The 14,891-nt window shown below is 52.2% G+C and overlaps 2 protein-coding genes across 2 annotated transcripts; one reads left to right on the top strand and one right to left on the bottom strand.

Moving 5' to 3' along the window:
* Positions 1 to 12,298: 12,298 nt before the first annotated feature.
* On the bottom strand, positions 12,299 to 12,983 carry TWIST2 (twist family bHLH transcription factor 2). The gene has a single exon (XM_012648834.1). It carries the CDS (start codon positions 12,806 to 12,808, stop codon positions 12,326 to 12,328), a length of 483 nt encoding a protein of 160 aa, XP_012504288.1. The 5' UTR covers positions 12,809 to 12,983; the 3' UTR covers positions 12,299 to 12,325.
* A 593-nt stretch (positions 12,984 to 13,576) lies between these two features.
* LOC105813975 (collagen alpha-1(I) chain) lies at positions 13,577 to 14,374 on the top strand. Its single transcript, XM_012648826.1, is given in 8 exon segments — positions 13,577 to 13,702; positions 13,704 to 13,956; positions 13,959 to 13,997; positions 14,000 to 14,045; positions 14,047 to 14,081; positions 14,084 to 14,110; positions 14,113 to 14,214; positions 14,217 to 14,374. Coding segments are annotated over 8 exon segments (786 nt in total).
* The last annotated feature ends 517 nt before the right edge of the window (positions 14,375 to 14,891 follow it).

The raw sequence follows: 14,891 nt of genomic DNA, 5'->3' as shown, positions 1-14,891 counted from the left end.
AGGTAATTGTCTTTTCTTTTAATTCTTATTTTTAAGGGCTCTTTGTCCAGCAAGAATATTGACCCATTATAAATTAGGTTGTAAATATTGTCTTCCTGGTGAATTTTACATTTTTGATTATCATAGTTTTTTGGTATACAGAAGTTCAGAATTTTAAATTCGCCGGTTATTCCTTTTCTTAATGGCGTGTGCTTGCTGTATTTCGATCGATCGGCTTTGGGAACCAGACTCCGCAGGGGACCTGCATCAGCAAACATCGCTTCAGCTCACTGAGTGTGCAACGTTGGGGTCTACAGGACAGTGGCCCCAGGACACCTCTGTGTTCCATCCGTGGTGCGGCCGCAGTTGTAGGTGACTGTCTTCGCCACACTGAGCCAGGGGGCCTCGATGTGACAAGATTGCAGTCATCTGCCTTTTTCCGTGGGGGTGAGTTCCCAGACCCCAGGGGATGCCCGAAACCTGGCACGGCACCAGGCCTGCACGCACTGCGCCTCCTCCCTCTGATGGCCGAGAGCTGCCGAGTGACCGGCGGGCGGGAGCACCTAAGGTGGGACGAACCGCACAAGGGATGATTCACGTCCTAGGCGGGATGGTGAGAGATTTCGTCTCCCCACTCAGAATGGTGCACAATTTTAAAGTTATCAGTTTATTGCTGGAATCTTCCATTTAGTATTTTCAGACTGTGGTTGACCGCGTGTAACTGAAACCACAGAAAGCGAAACACCAGCTACGTGGGGACGATGGTAAAGTGTCCCTCAGGAAGCCTGGCGGCCCTATGGCTCCAGGGGCAGGTGAGCTCGGAGGGAGCTGAGCCGGTGCCCCTCTGACCCCAAGGCCTGGCGGGCTCCAGGGGCGGAGGGCGGGGCTGGGGGCGGGGCGCTCTGTGCACTGCGCACCCGGGGGTGCCAGCTCCGCTCGCGGCACCTGGATGGCATTTCTGAAAAACACTGGTAAAGTCAAAGGATGAAGATCCGCCTCGGTTTAAGCTACACTGACTGGGGTGCCGGCTGCAGTGACATGGCGGAGCCCCCAGGCCAGTGACTAGGAAGCAGAAGTGGCCAGAGAGAAGAGCAGTGTCCCCCGGGAAAAGGACGTGCACCACGCTGCCATGTGAATAACACGCTAATGAATCACAGCGTGTCCGCTCGGCAGCTGTGCAAGGAGCCCGTGCAGCGGTGACCGTCGGGGGCCGTGAGACCAAGATGTGTCTGGCTGTGGTGGTAACCCAGGGTCCTGTCAAGGCAACTGCACAGCTTAACTAGGGAAGCGGCCGGGTCCCAGAGTCCAGCCCCTGCCTCTCCACCCAGAGAACGCTCTCCCTGTCCCTCCCTCCCTGGTGGCTTTCTCTTTGGCGGGGGCAGAGGACCAGGAGAGGGTAACAGCAGCCCACACTGAACATTCTCCTCCGCTTTCAGCAACTTGACTTCTTGGTATGATTCCTGTGGACTTGCTCCGAGTTCCCCTGAGCCCTTCTGTCCGGATTCTGAAGATGCGAGCCGTCCCTGAGCCCGGCACTGCCTTTGGGGTTTCTACAAACATCTGAGTCTGGCTGCACAGCACCACAAAGGTGACGGTGTTTTTAAAAGAAACAGGACGAATTCACAGCTGAGGAAACACCGAGAGCAACTGTCTTGCCCACCCCTCTTGGGTGGGAGGTTTTGACGATGTCCTGAAAACAGGTGGTCCAGGAGCATGCAAAGGGTTAACAGATCAGGGGAGGAAAGAAAGAAAAAAGAGCAAAGGAAATTTAGTGCCACCCCCTGCGCCCAGCGTCCCTCTCTTCTGGGGGCAGCACCTGCACACGAGGAGAGCAGGAAACCCATGCTCCTGGTGGCTGCACCAACACTCTGCGGGTTGCTGAGCCCTGAGCCGCCTGCAATGGTCTGGACAGGCCCCGGCTCTGGGGAGCCCACTGGTGGGTGAATGATCACAGGACACCCCTTGTGGACCTTCCCTGTCCCTGAGGTGGGCACGGCAAGTACTAGCACCCCCACTACAGATGCGAAAGATGCTCCCCGCTCTCATCTTGCGGGTTGATCACAAGCAGCGCAGGGCCCTGGGGCCACTCCCTCTCCGGCTCCGTCCCCCAAGGCAGGAGAACCCAGTCTACCGAGGAGAGGTGTGACCAACTTGCCACTCAAACAGGGCGGGCGAGGGAAGCAGCCTGCTGCTGTCGGAATCGTTTGAGGTACGTGGGCTTTTATATGTGTTTTAAATAAATACGTTAGGAAATAGATTTCAAAAGGAAAATGTTTTTAGGTAGGCACAGTTGGAACAGTTGATAACCAGTGAATTGTGGATAAACCGGATAATGTCTCTGAAAAGTGGACAGCTCAGCACACCCCATGCTGACATCCTATCCGTTTCCAGAGGTGCCCACGGTCTGGGAGGTAGGATTTTGTGTGTGTGTGTGATGATGGTAAAATAAATAGAATGTAAAATGTATCATTTGACCCATTTTAAAGTACATAATTCAGAGGAATTAAGTACACTCATATCATTGTGAAAACATCACTACCTATAATAGTTCCAGAACTTTCTCACCACTACAAGCAGGAGTCCCACACCTGCTCAGCAGTCCTTCCCCACCCCTCCCACCAACCCCGGGAAGCCCCGTCTTTCTGCCTGCATGGATTGGCCTATTTTGAACTTTTCATGTAAGTGGAATCCTACAATATTTAGTCTTTTTCATCTGGCCTCTTAGCCTAGCATAGTATCTTCAAGGCTCACGTGCTGTAGCACGTATCATGCCGGACACCTCCCTATGGCTGAATTACATTCCATTGCATGGCGAGACCACGTCTCATTTGTCCATTCCTCAGTTGACGGACACTTGTGCTGTTTCCCTTCTAATTGCTGCCTACTGTGAATGGTGTCGCTATGAACACCGGTGTGTGAGTTTTTGTTCTAACATCCATCTTCAATGTTTTGGGGTATATACCCTAGCAGTGGAGTTGCTGGGTCATCTTGGCTCTTAGAATTTTGGTAGCTGGAGGGCTATCAGAAACTCAGTCCATCATTTCACAGATGGGGAAGCTGAGGTCCAAAAGGCGATGGCTCACCTAGGACCACATGGAGAACTGCAAGGCTGAGAGCAAAAAACTGTCCTCTTCTCCACGCTGAACCTCAGCAAAGTCTTACTGCAGCCCACGATCCCCTAGACGAAGACGATGGGTTTTCCCCAACAGATTCATTTGGGAGCTTGGCCTGCCCACTACCAAGGCAACAGCCTTCTGTTTCTGTCTCATTAAAATTTCCCAAATTAGAAAAAGACCACGTCAGAGAGGCTTACTAAGGAAAATAATCACATGTGATTTATTCTGGAAATAGTGACTTAAATTAATTGCAAATCCATTGTAGAGAGTGACACTGATCATATATGCTCACAAACACGCAAAGCTTCTCAGAATTAATTAGTTATGGTTTCACATTGTGAAGAACCAAGCAGGAGGACGCCCAGCGGGCGCCTGGGGACCAGAGACCCCCGCCAGCTTCCCTCCGTCCCCTCACTTTCCCTCTTCCTCTTTCTGGTCAGAAAAAGTCAAAGTATGCAATTAACGTGAAACGATACTTGCTAAGCTGTCAGGAAACAGCGCAGGGCGAGCTGCTGACCGTCGGAGAGGCTGCTTCAGACGGTCCCCACGCCGGGAGGATGGAGCCTGTCATCTGTTAAACCGAACGTTTTATTGGCCGTGCAGAGCTCTGCCGTGTGAGCACAAGGATGCTGTGGTCGTTCAGCTCGTCTCGGCAAGGACGGGGCTGGTTCTGCTTCCCCTGCACACGCCGAGGCAGCCCGGCCTGGTCTCCTGGAAGCCGTCTTCAGATGAGACGGGACTTTTAAAGCGGTATTTGACCGTAGGGTTCTACCTGTTGCTATTCATCCAGGGGGAGGAGATAAATGCGGAGTTACCGCTTCCCTCCATTAACCTTGCGAACACCGAGACGCGCTGGGTTCACGCTCAGACATTCATCAGCGCAGCCTGACAGGTGACAGCACCGCGGTGACGGGCTCCAAGGCCCCGCCAGCCTCGAGGGCCAGGGAGGTGGGACGGCTACTCACAAACGGCCAGCAGTGTGCTTCCTCTTGCTCCTCGCCTCTGTCGTGGGACGGTCCCTCCAAGTCACACAGGCACACGTGCCCACGGCCCCCTCCCCTTAGCAGCCCGGGCCAGCCAGAGCCCCCGCCTGCAGGTCCCCACCCTGCACACAGCAGGCCGCCCCCAACCACCCGGCTCTGGGGGCTCTGCTTTTTCCGCATCTGAAGCACCTGGGATTGTCACAGGCTCCTCAGAGGCAGGGCCACCTCTGGGACTTCTCTGCTGTTCCTGCAAGGGCAGCGTGGACTCCTGGGAGCAGGAGGAGGTGAAGGCGCTGTCGGACCCTGCTTAGTCCCCAGGCCAGACGGCCTCCCGCCTGCAGTGTTACTGCGGCAGCGTCGGGGCCACCCTGTTGGATTTTTTATAAAGTGTTAGTTTTCTGGGAAAGCAGGTGTTTTTTCTGATAAACCACTGACTTCTAGGTCTCTGAGGGCCCCTGAGGGAAGAGCGCTGGGTCTCCCGCACGGGCAGTGGCGACCGACGTGGCGACCGACGGGCACCGGGGGGCTTCATGCTCCCACTAAGAGTCCCAAATCCCCCCACCGCCCCGACGCCTCGTGAAATTCTTTATATATCATTTGTCCTGTTCGCATCCCAATTTTCTCTTTTACTTTGTCATTTCTGAAAAAGTTAACTCTTTCAAATGATAAACTATGAATGGTAGATTAACATATACAGAGTTGCTGGGGAGACACAAGGAAATTGGATTGTTCAGCACTGAAATGCCATGAACTTATCCATTTTTGAAATGTAATCAAACAAGAAAGGAGATGACATACCAGCAACAATGTCTGCGACGAGCAGAGAAAGGAATAATTGTCTTTTGCTTGTTGTTTCATTAGAAGAAAATCTCTATTCTCAAAAGAAGAACCTAAGAGGAAGTTTGGGGATTGGCAATTATTTGGCATCCAGCAAAATAACCTCAAGTTAATTCTACCCTTAAAATCCCGCTGCTCGCCCGGGCCGCGTGAGCGCTTTATTACACCTTCGCGATCACACAAGAGGGACCTGCAGATAAGCTATCTCTTGGTCCTGCCTCGGAGGACCATAAAACACAGCCCTGCACGCACCCTCTGCCACGACCGACACCCGGTCCCCGTACGGGTTTGGGGACAGCTGAAGCAGGTCATTTTGCATGAGAGAAACCAACAAAAGCAGGACACATCAGGATTCTTAGGGTACAGGTATCTGTTGGGGGCACTTCTGTTCTAGTATCAATGAAATAATTGTTTTAGAAAATAGTAGCGACAGCCAGCTAAGGAGAGGGAGTCACCCAGTACACAAGTGGGGCTGGGGGTGGGTGGGTACACATCCCCGGGCTGCACTACTCTTCCGGAATGCGATTCTGCATTTATTCCCCACGTGTGATTGATTGTGCCATTGCAGGGAGCTGGTGGTGGCCTTTTGGTTCGTCCTGTTACTTTTTATGATGTGAAACCCCACATGGACCTCAATTAACCATTTTTAAAAGATGCTATCTCATCTAAAGAATAAATACAAGAGTGTAGGCTAGATGCGGGGGAGGAGGGGAGAGCTGCTGGAGAAGAATGTTCACCAGACAGAAAAAATGTAAAATGACCAAATCTTTCTCTCTTAGGTCCCCACCTACCCACACAGATTATCACAAAAGAGAGAAACCTCAGCTAGGCACAGTCTTAGATTTTGAATAGTTAGAAACCAGTATCTACGTAGTGTGCAACTTGGAATTATTTGATTTCAGGAAAATTAATCCTCAGTGAAGATGCTATTAATACTAATCAATCAAAGCCAATTGTGAACAGAGACACGTTGATATTCAATTTGAGAAAGAAAATTATGCCTTTTCCTCCCTCTTTTCCCTCTCAATCTGTAGTATTTTAGACACTTCCCAAAGAAATGACATTATGTTATTTATTAAGACAAAAGAATCTCCTCAACGATGAGATTTAAAATTCACACAGACTTTCTGGAAGGGACCCAAGGAGTATGGGTTTTGCCAGCCTGCAGGGTAGCTGGCCTTGTGCATTGCCCTGCAGAGCTGAAAGCCTGAGCTACGGGAGCAAAAGACAGGTGACAGGCCCTTTCTCACCCTCGGGTCCAGACAGTCAGGGCAGGCAACTGGCTTTTGACTTCTGACCCCTCCGCACACCCTTTAAACAGAATCTATTTAAAGAACCCAGATGAATGAAAGGAAAATTTATTTCTAGACCTTGTGATTGAAAGAAAATGCTGCCTGCTTGCAATTTCACATGCTGGATATTAAATCAACGTAGGACAGACAGAGAAACCCGCCGCGGCAGCAGAGTCCCAGACTGTGAACCATCGGCCTGTGTTTTCTTTTAGGGAGTTTATTTATTCTGCAAGCTGTCCCTCCTGGAGCACCCCTGCCTCCACGACAGGCGAAGATTTCTCGAACGTTCAGAAGGGGGATATACTTACAGAGAATTTAACAGAAAGGCCAGTGCGATATTTTGTTTGTATAGCAATGGAAAAACAGGATTATCAACGAAAGTTTGAGTATTTTTTCTCCACGGGAAGACAACAAAAGGATCCCTAACCCTCCCCTAGTGCAGCAAAAGGCTGAAAACCTGCCCTAGGTTTTCCTGTTCCGAGCTGCTCTGCCTGGCCCTCCGGAAAGGCCCCGGCTGTGACCACACCGCAAACCTCAGCCAGGGGGTGAGGCTGGATGTTTAGTCAAGATCAAACAGTTAATAAAAATCAAGAGGTTTGCCCAAATCTTTCCCCGTCAGTCACACGCAGACCTGCACGTCCAGAAACACAAAGGCAAACTCGCCGTCAATCAAACATCGAGAGGCAGGAATCCAATGCCAGAAAACAGAACTAAATTTACTATTTCCTCCCAAAAGATGCTGATGGCTATTTTTTTAAAGGCAGAATGTGAGCTAAAAAGACAGCAGTATTTTCCAGAATAATTGAACTTGATAACTGAAAGCTCTTCGAGTTCAATCCTGTTTTTCATTTAAGTGAAAGGAAAACTCTGAATTCAGGGAAGGAGGGATCGGCCTCATTGTAAAGGCCTTGCTCCTGGGACCTGAGAAGTAAACTACGGTGCTACATGAGCTTTCAAAAGAAGCTGGGTCATCCAGATCTTTCCCTGGTCGAATGACAGAGGAAAACAACATTGATGCAGGAAACAGCGCGGTAACAGCCTCAACAGACGCTGGCGCGGCTCTCAGAACCAGGCTCTCTCTTACTCACAAGCACGTGATCGCGTTATTCTCGGCGGGGACCGCGGATGAAATGACGCAGACGTCTGAAGCATGTCAAACACTGGTTCGAAATGACTCTATTTTGAACTAACCACTAAAAATTACTCTCATATTGTAATAAAGTTACACGCAGGCTTTTCCAGTTTCGGGTCCAGGTCTCCTTTTGATGTGACGACCATGAGTGATCACTGAGGAAACATCCCGTTGTGCCTCAGTTTACCGCAGCGTGAAAACCACATCGTTGATGACACTGTTCTCATTTCAAAACAGCCACAGCTTAATACAGCCAACCCTCACTCAAAGGCTTCCTACTGATCAAAAACGCAAAATGTGTTTCTAAGACAAATATTAATTTAAAATAACCACAACTGAGTTTAGGATTTGTTCTCTCTCTCTCTCTCCCTATGCCCCTCCCTCTCACTGCCTATGGCTCCAAGTTCTAAAACTTCAATCTCTATACTTCTTGGTGAATAATTTTTTAAATCACTGGCTTTAGAATTGTGTATGTATTTGATGAAAGTAAATATAAAATTAATATTTTAAAAAGCAAATGTAGTATAGGTATCAGTTTAAGGTACATATTTCCCAAAATTTTTTGAAAAAATATTTTTATTAGTATAGGAATAAATGTATTCCTATTACAATTTGTATTGTTTCTCCTCTCAGTTTTCTGGGATACTACTCTTTAAGAATTACAAGGAACCAGTTCTAACTAATTACATATTGGAAATATATTGTGATTCTTCACATTCTGAAGAAAAATGCAACACAAATGGCATCAGGAAAAAAAAGTGTGGGTTTTTGCTCAAAGCACGTTTTTAGTTTATTACTCTGAAATAAAGCATAGTAATAATTTCTTATGTAATTTGCTCATTTAAACATAGAGACTTAAAATTTTGTGGAATACCTTTTTTACTTTAATTTTGAGATAATTATAGATTCACATGAGGTTGTAAGGAATACTACACAGAGAGTCCCTTATCCTCCTTGCTCACCCTCCCCCCTACCCAGTGAAGGCATCTTGCAAAACTATGTCACAATATCATAACCAGGAAGCGCTGCCACCATCCCCAGACCTTACTCAGACTTCACCAGCCTGACGTGCGCTTGTGTATGTTCAGTTTCATGCAATTTTATCACACGTATAGGCTCAGGTGACCATGTGGAATATCTTTTTAATGAGTTTCTGTTTTTATTGTTTCATCTTGGCTTTCCTTTTGAAAACATCCATGTCTGTATGTCTTAGATTTCTGTTTCTTCTTTATGGCTTCCCGATTCTTGGCTGCAGTAACTTGTTCATCTCTTCTTTGAATTTTAGTGGCTCATTCGTGAACTCTTTGCTTGTGGAGAGACTGGTATTTGGTTTGCTTTCTGCTGCACATTTCTCCTTTCCCAGGAAAAGACACAAACATAAACAGACATTCCAGCATGCATTTACAGGGTTTTTAAAGACACCAGTGAGAATAGATTAATATAAATACTAAGCTTAAAAACTGTCATAAAAGTTCAGCCTTTAAAATTGGCTTATTAAAATATTTGTTTTTTTTTAAAGCCCAGATTTAAACTAAAGTTATGAGTTATAGTGTTCTGCTCAGAAAGAGTTTACTTTATGGGGTTTTTTTCCAGGCAACAGGATTCCAGCATCTGTGCTGTCTATCTAGAAAATAGTGAAGCAAGGATGATGGAAACACGATTCTTTCAGCCCAAGCCCTGTCTGAAAATAGGAGTTTCAGAAACCCTCGACGAAGCACTGTATCTCAAACAACCTCGAGCAGCCACGCACGAAGTCCATCTCTGGCCAGACGGGTAGCAAGGCTTCCTCCATGCAAGGCTGAACGAGTACTGCTGATATTGAAGGGGACGCTACCCGCAGATAGAGGTCAAATCGCTGTATCAGATCCTACCGATGGGTATTTTCTAACAAAACATTACTTATATTTCAGGTAGCTCAGCCTTTCATTCTACTTCTTCTAACTAATCGAAAGCTTTACTGGGAGCCTGCATTTCTATTCTCCTCCACAAGGAATTGATTTTCTTTTGAGAACAGCCAGCATCCCGAATACAGCAGTTAGCAAACACTTTCAAGAACTAAACTTTTTGGAGGGAGGAAAAGGCTTACATGTATGACACGGTGAGGGGAGTCATGCACTTTCTCCAAAGTAACTAAAAGTTCTCGAAAAGAAAAAAAAAAAATCAGTTTGTTGAATAAGGCAACCTACTGAAAATCTGTGCATACTTTGCAGAAGTTAAGAAGACATTTTCTTTAACCACACAGCAGAGAACGGGACAAATACCGCTTAAGTAACAGTCACCTTCCCCCACTCTCCAAGCCAGGAGTCAGAACCTGCTCTGAAGGCTCAGGCATGTAATGAGAATACTAAAAACTTCTTCTGAGATTTTTTGATTAGATGAATCCAGCTGACCGGCTGATTTATTGTCTAATTGTGCTTTTAAATCCCAGGCCAAAGAAGAAAGGCAGGATAAATACCAGCACTGCCGTACACCACCACATCCTCATTTCTCTTATGTCAGAGGACAGTTTAGGCTTTTTTTCTTGTTACTATTAGTCTAAACACAATTTTTTCATACATGTGAAAATATCTCTCATTAGACATTATAATCACACACAATTTACTGAGATGTCTGTAAATTTTTTGCTGATACATATATAATTCATGCTTATTAGAAATAGTACAAATAAATAACAAATGCCACTTAGCAACATTTTCAGGAAATCAGACCAATTATGATGGTATTTATGCTCATCGGGACTAATGGATTAAAAACAAAAAGAATACAAATATGTTTGCCTAACATGTCTGATAAATAAAAACAAGGGGTTCCCAGAATCACTAGTGTATCAAAAATTTCCATATTTCCCTTCTCTTCTTATAGAGAGTATATAGCTAAAGAAACTGACCTATATCAACTATTCAGTAATATTCGGGTATATAAAAATGAAAATAAATAGGCCCCATATAGATCATTTGTTTTCCAACTGTGTTATCTATTATATTTTTTAAGAATTTTTTTCCAAACAAGCTCTTAACAGTTTTCATTTACTTATTACAAATGTTGCATTTTATTTTCATGTAATTTTTAATTGTGGTCTTTGGCTGATTCCCTAACTTTTAAGAAGTACAATTATTTTTATATGAATTTTAATGTTCCTACTGAATTCCTGCATCAGAGTAATCTCTCCTGGTATTTGTGGTCAATACTTTTCTGGAGGGCAGTCTTAACGCTAATTCTGTTGACATTTTCCTTAAACAAAGCTGTACGTGTGTGTTTTAAAAAGATGACATGTCTCATCTGTTTGTTCTTATTTCAGATGTAAACCATGTAGCCCGTGGATGGTATAAAGGACAAATGGAGTAACTAATGGAAGCTCATAATTTAGGCACAAAAACCAGAATTAATGTATTATCCCGCCGCAGCGTTTAGGACGCAGCCAGTCCAAACTTTCTTTCTAGAGAAATACGTGATTGAGACATTTTCCATCTGGTTTTGACAGAGACAGAAGATTCCCACAAGTTATTCTCTACTCAAAATTATTGTTAAAAAACTATAAAACAGTCATTACCTTAGGCTATTTCATCAAAAGAATTTTCAGTGACACCGAAATAAAAGCTAAAAACAACGAAGTAAAGCCCGCTTGTGCTCATCAGCCTTTCGTGGCCAGAGCAACAACATTCGCAGATGCCGCAGAACCACATAAAAAAGAAATAGGTACGTTTGGGAGGACGGGTGGCCGAACGCTCCGGATTAATCTAAATTCCTTCTGTGCGAAGTGGAGACTTTTGCAAAAACACGGCGAGGCGAGAGGGAGACTAAGGCGAACTGGAGAGGAAGGGTTTAGCCGGCCGGGAAGAAGGGTCCTGCAGCCTCCGTTCCCCGGACGCGTGGGGACAGGGGGTCGCGCCGCGGGACCCTCAGGAAAGGGCGGCGCCGCCGCGGCCGGGGCTCTCCAGAGGGACTTGGAAGGTGTCCGGCGCAAAGGAGCCGGTGCAGGACGCCCTAATCGCTCTTCCAGAGGAGACCAGGACCTGCAGCGCCGCTGGCGGCTGTGTCCCCCGTGCCCTCTCCCCGCGCAGGGCCGGCGCGCACCGCCTCTCTTTGCTCCGACCGGTTTCCCAGCCTGGACCCCTCGCGCTCCCCTGCAGGGCTGGCCGCGGGGCGCAGCGCGGGCCCCTCCCAGGCACTCCGGGTTCGAGGCTGGGACCTGAGGGTCCCGCTCCTAAGTCAGCTCCATTTGCCTGCGGGCGGCCGGGGACTCCCAGCGGCTGTCTGAACCCAGCCCCGGCGCTCTGGTTCCTGCGCCCCCGGCACAAGGCCCATTACCGGAGCTCCCACAAGCGCCACAAGCGCAGGACAGGGTCCTCCCGCGCTCCCTGGGCAAACCTGTGCGCCGTCGGCCGGCACCTCTACGCCCACTGGGCCGGCCAGGAGCCGACGGCAGGGCACCGAGGGCGCGGGCCAGGACCCCCCGCGTGAGCAGCCGGGGAGGTCTGGGTGTCCGCCGACCAACGCGCTCTGCGGCTCCCCGGGGAGAGGGCGAAGCCACAGTCGCGGCACAAGCGGCTGCAGCAGCTTCGCGGGAGGCCTCCGCTACAAGGGACGCAAAGGGCAGCTGGTCCCCACCTCCCAGCGCCTGGCCGGCCGCAGAAGACTTTTTCCCGCCTACAGTCACCCAGTGATGCCCCCCTACTACCGAGAATGCAAAGTGCGACCTTTTGTCTAAGAAGTGCCTTTGGACCCTGCTCGGGGGATGCCGTCCGCCGGTTCCCAACTGACACGGCGCACAGAAGCCTGAAAAAGTCCTCAGGGGCGCCCCGAACACGGGAGCTTCCCGACCGCCCCCCGCCCGTTGCCAGGAGGAACGTGCGCCCCATCTGCGGCGCCACGGCCCACGGGGCTCCGCGCGGAGAGGCGCGCGGGCCCGGCCGCCCCACCCCGCGCCGCAGGGCGCCCGTCGCGCAGCACCTACCCTGGCGCGCCGGTCCGGAGGGCGGCGCGGCGCTAGTGGGAGGCGGACATGGACCACGCGCCTTCCATGCGCCACACGGAGAAGGCGTAGCTGAGGCGCTCGTGGGCCACGTAGCTGCAGCTGGTCATCTTACTGTCCATCTCGTCGCTCTGCAGGACCTGGTAGAGGAAGTCAATGTACCTGGCGGCCAGCTTGAGCGTCTGGATCTTGCTGAGCTTGTCCGAGGGCAGCGTGGGGATGATCTTGCGCAGCGCGGCGAAGGCCTCGTTGAGCGACTGCGTGCGCTGGCGCTCGCGCACGTTGGCCAGGATGCGCTGGCTCTGCAGCTCCTCGAAGGACTGCGCGCTGGGGCTGCCCTTCTTGCCGCGCTTGCCCGGGGTCGGGCTGCCATCTTCGCTCGACTTCTTGCTGTAGCGCCGCTTCCGGCCAAAGCGCTTGGGCTGCCGCTCGAGCTCCTCCTCGCTGGTGCCCAGGCTGTCCACGGGGGACACGGGCGAGCTGGAGCCCTCCTCCATGGCGCCCGCCCGGCGCGCGTGGGGCTGGGGCGCCGGGGCGCCGAGCGCGGCGCTGGCCGAGCCCGCGGTCGCCGAGCACCCGCGCTCGGAGCTGCTCGAAAGGCTCTGATTTCAAGGCCGGCTTGTGCAAAACCGAGGTCTCTGGGAGAGGAAGTTATTCTAACTTTTTTGGAAACTCTAGCCGGGCTGGGTTGCTAAATAGTTGTCAGGAGGGAGGGCGGCGCGCTGATTGGCCGCGGTGGCCGGGGGCAGGACAAGTTCTGGGGCCTTCGCCGGCCGCCCCCGCCCCCGGCGCGGCACTTTCAGTTTTGCCTCCCCCTTCGGCCTGGGCCGCGGCGGGCACCCCGGAGGCCCGGTCCTCGCCCGCCGCCGCGCCCCCAGCCCGAGCGCTGGCCACTCCCGGGCCGCCGCGAGCCCCCAGCCTGGCCGAGCCCGGCTTTGTCCGTGCCTTAACGGAGAGATTGGGCCCCGCCCGGCAGCAAGGTCTCTCCCGGGGCGCGAGGGGCGCGTGAGGCGAGGCCGACCCCAGATGCGCTCCCCCGGAGATGAGGGCGCATACGGTTGCCTCCTGGGGCACCCGGACCCCTGTGTGCCTTGGCCGCCCCTGGGCGCGCAGCGGGTCGAGTCTGCGCTGCGACCCGCAAGCTCCGGCCTTGGACGCGGGGAGCTGCGCGGGCAGCGCTCCCGGCGCCCCGAACGCGGGCGTGTGGACACTCGGGGGCCTTGAAGACGCCGGTCCCCACGGACGCGCCACTGAGATCTGCGGAGATGCCGCCCGCTCGGGCCAGTCTGTGTGTCAGGGACCGTGTCTCGCCCCGACGTGCTGGAGACCCCCGGCACCGACGCCCCTCCCGAACCTTCCTGTTAAGTGCTTTAAAACTTAAGCGCCATAGCCAGCGAGCCTCTGCGGGAGCGCCCGGCGCCCGCCTCGCCCTCCTGCCCGGGATGCTGGGCACGGCCCGGCCCGCCTTGACCCGCCCAGCCTCTGCGCTCCCCTTCGCTTCGCGGGTCAGTAGTGGACGCAAGGAACTGCTCGGGGCTGCCCCGGGCCCGGCCTCTCCTGCCCTGGCCGCCCGCCGGCAGCTCCGGGCCAGAGGGCGGCTGCGGCGCGGGGCCCGGCCTCGGTGGGCAGCACAGGGGACCCCGGCCCGCGCCATCTGGATGCCGAGCGCGAGCGCGTTTGAAGTGGTTCGGGGCTCTTTGTTCGCCAGGCCGCTCTGGCTCCGGGCCTGGAGGTGGTTTACGGCTTTGATGCCTTTGAACCTATTCCCAGGTGACCGGGCTCAATTAGGCCCGGGCCTGAGCGGGCTGTCAGGCGAGCCGCCTGATCCAGGGCGGGCTGGGCCGTTATTGAAGTTGAACCCGGGCCGGGGAGCGCTCGGCCTCCGCTGCTCCGTGTCCTGCCGGGCGGGCCGCGAGGTGGGGCCCGCGGGCCGCGACCACCGCGCTAGGAAACCCGAGGGCCGCCGCGCGCCGGCCTTTCGCGCTGGTCTCCGAGGGCTCTGGTTCCGGCCGCTCTTGGGGACGTTTTCCCAACAGTCGGTCAAGGAAGGCAGAACTCTATGAAGCCCAGGCCCTTCCATGCGCGCGACCACGCAACAGCGCTACGTGAAGCTTCTTGGCAACCTGCGGGCTTCACAGCCCCATGACCGAAGGGTCCGGAGTCACTGCGCCCCGCTCCCCCGGCCTGACCGCCCTCCCTCCTCCGCCCTGGGAAGGCCCGGGGCTTATCGTGCGCAGCAAAATAGCTTTCCATATACCTTCCTTTGCAATTCCCCCCCCAAATGTAAGGAATGGAAGAGAGAGCAGCCAGGTCCCCAGCTGTCCTGTCTGCGCTGGGGCCTTCCTGGGTGGCAAGGACGGGCCTGCTCCCGGAACTGGCCTTTCCCTGTCTTCCCTGCTCAGAGCAGCAGCGCGGCGATGTGCTGCTCTTTTACCGAGGCTGTGTGTTGCTCAGGCTGGGGAGTCCAAGGACCCAGATCCCCATTTCCAGCCAGGCTTGCATGAGCCCGGGCTGTCTCCCCTTCCCAAACCTGGAGGGCATTTACCAAGGACAGGAGTCTGCCTTGCAGCCTGCTAAGCC

Source organism: Propithecus coquereli, unplaced genomic scaffold (assembly GCF_000956105.1).
Source record: "Propithecus coquereli isolate 6110/MARCELLA unplaced genomic scaffold, Pcoq_1.0 Scaffold295, whole genome shotgun sequence".
Lineage (NCBI taxonomy): Eukaryota > Metazoa > Chordata > Mammalia > Primates > Indriidae > Propithecus > Propithecus coquereli.
This window is presented reverse-complemented; position numbering and strand designations above follow the sequence as displayed.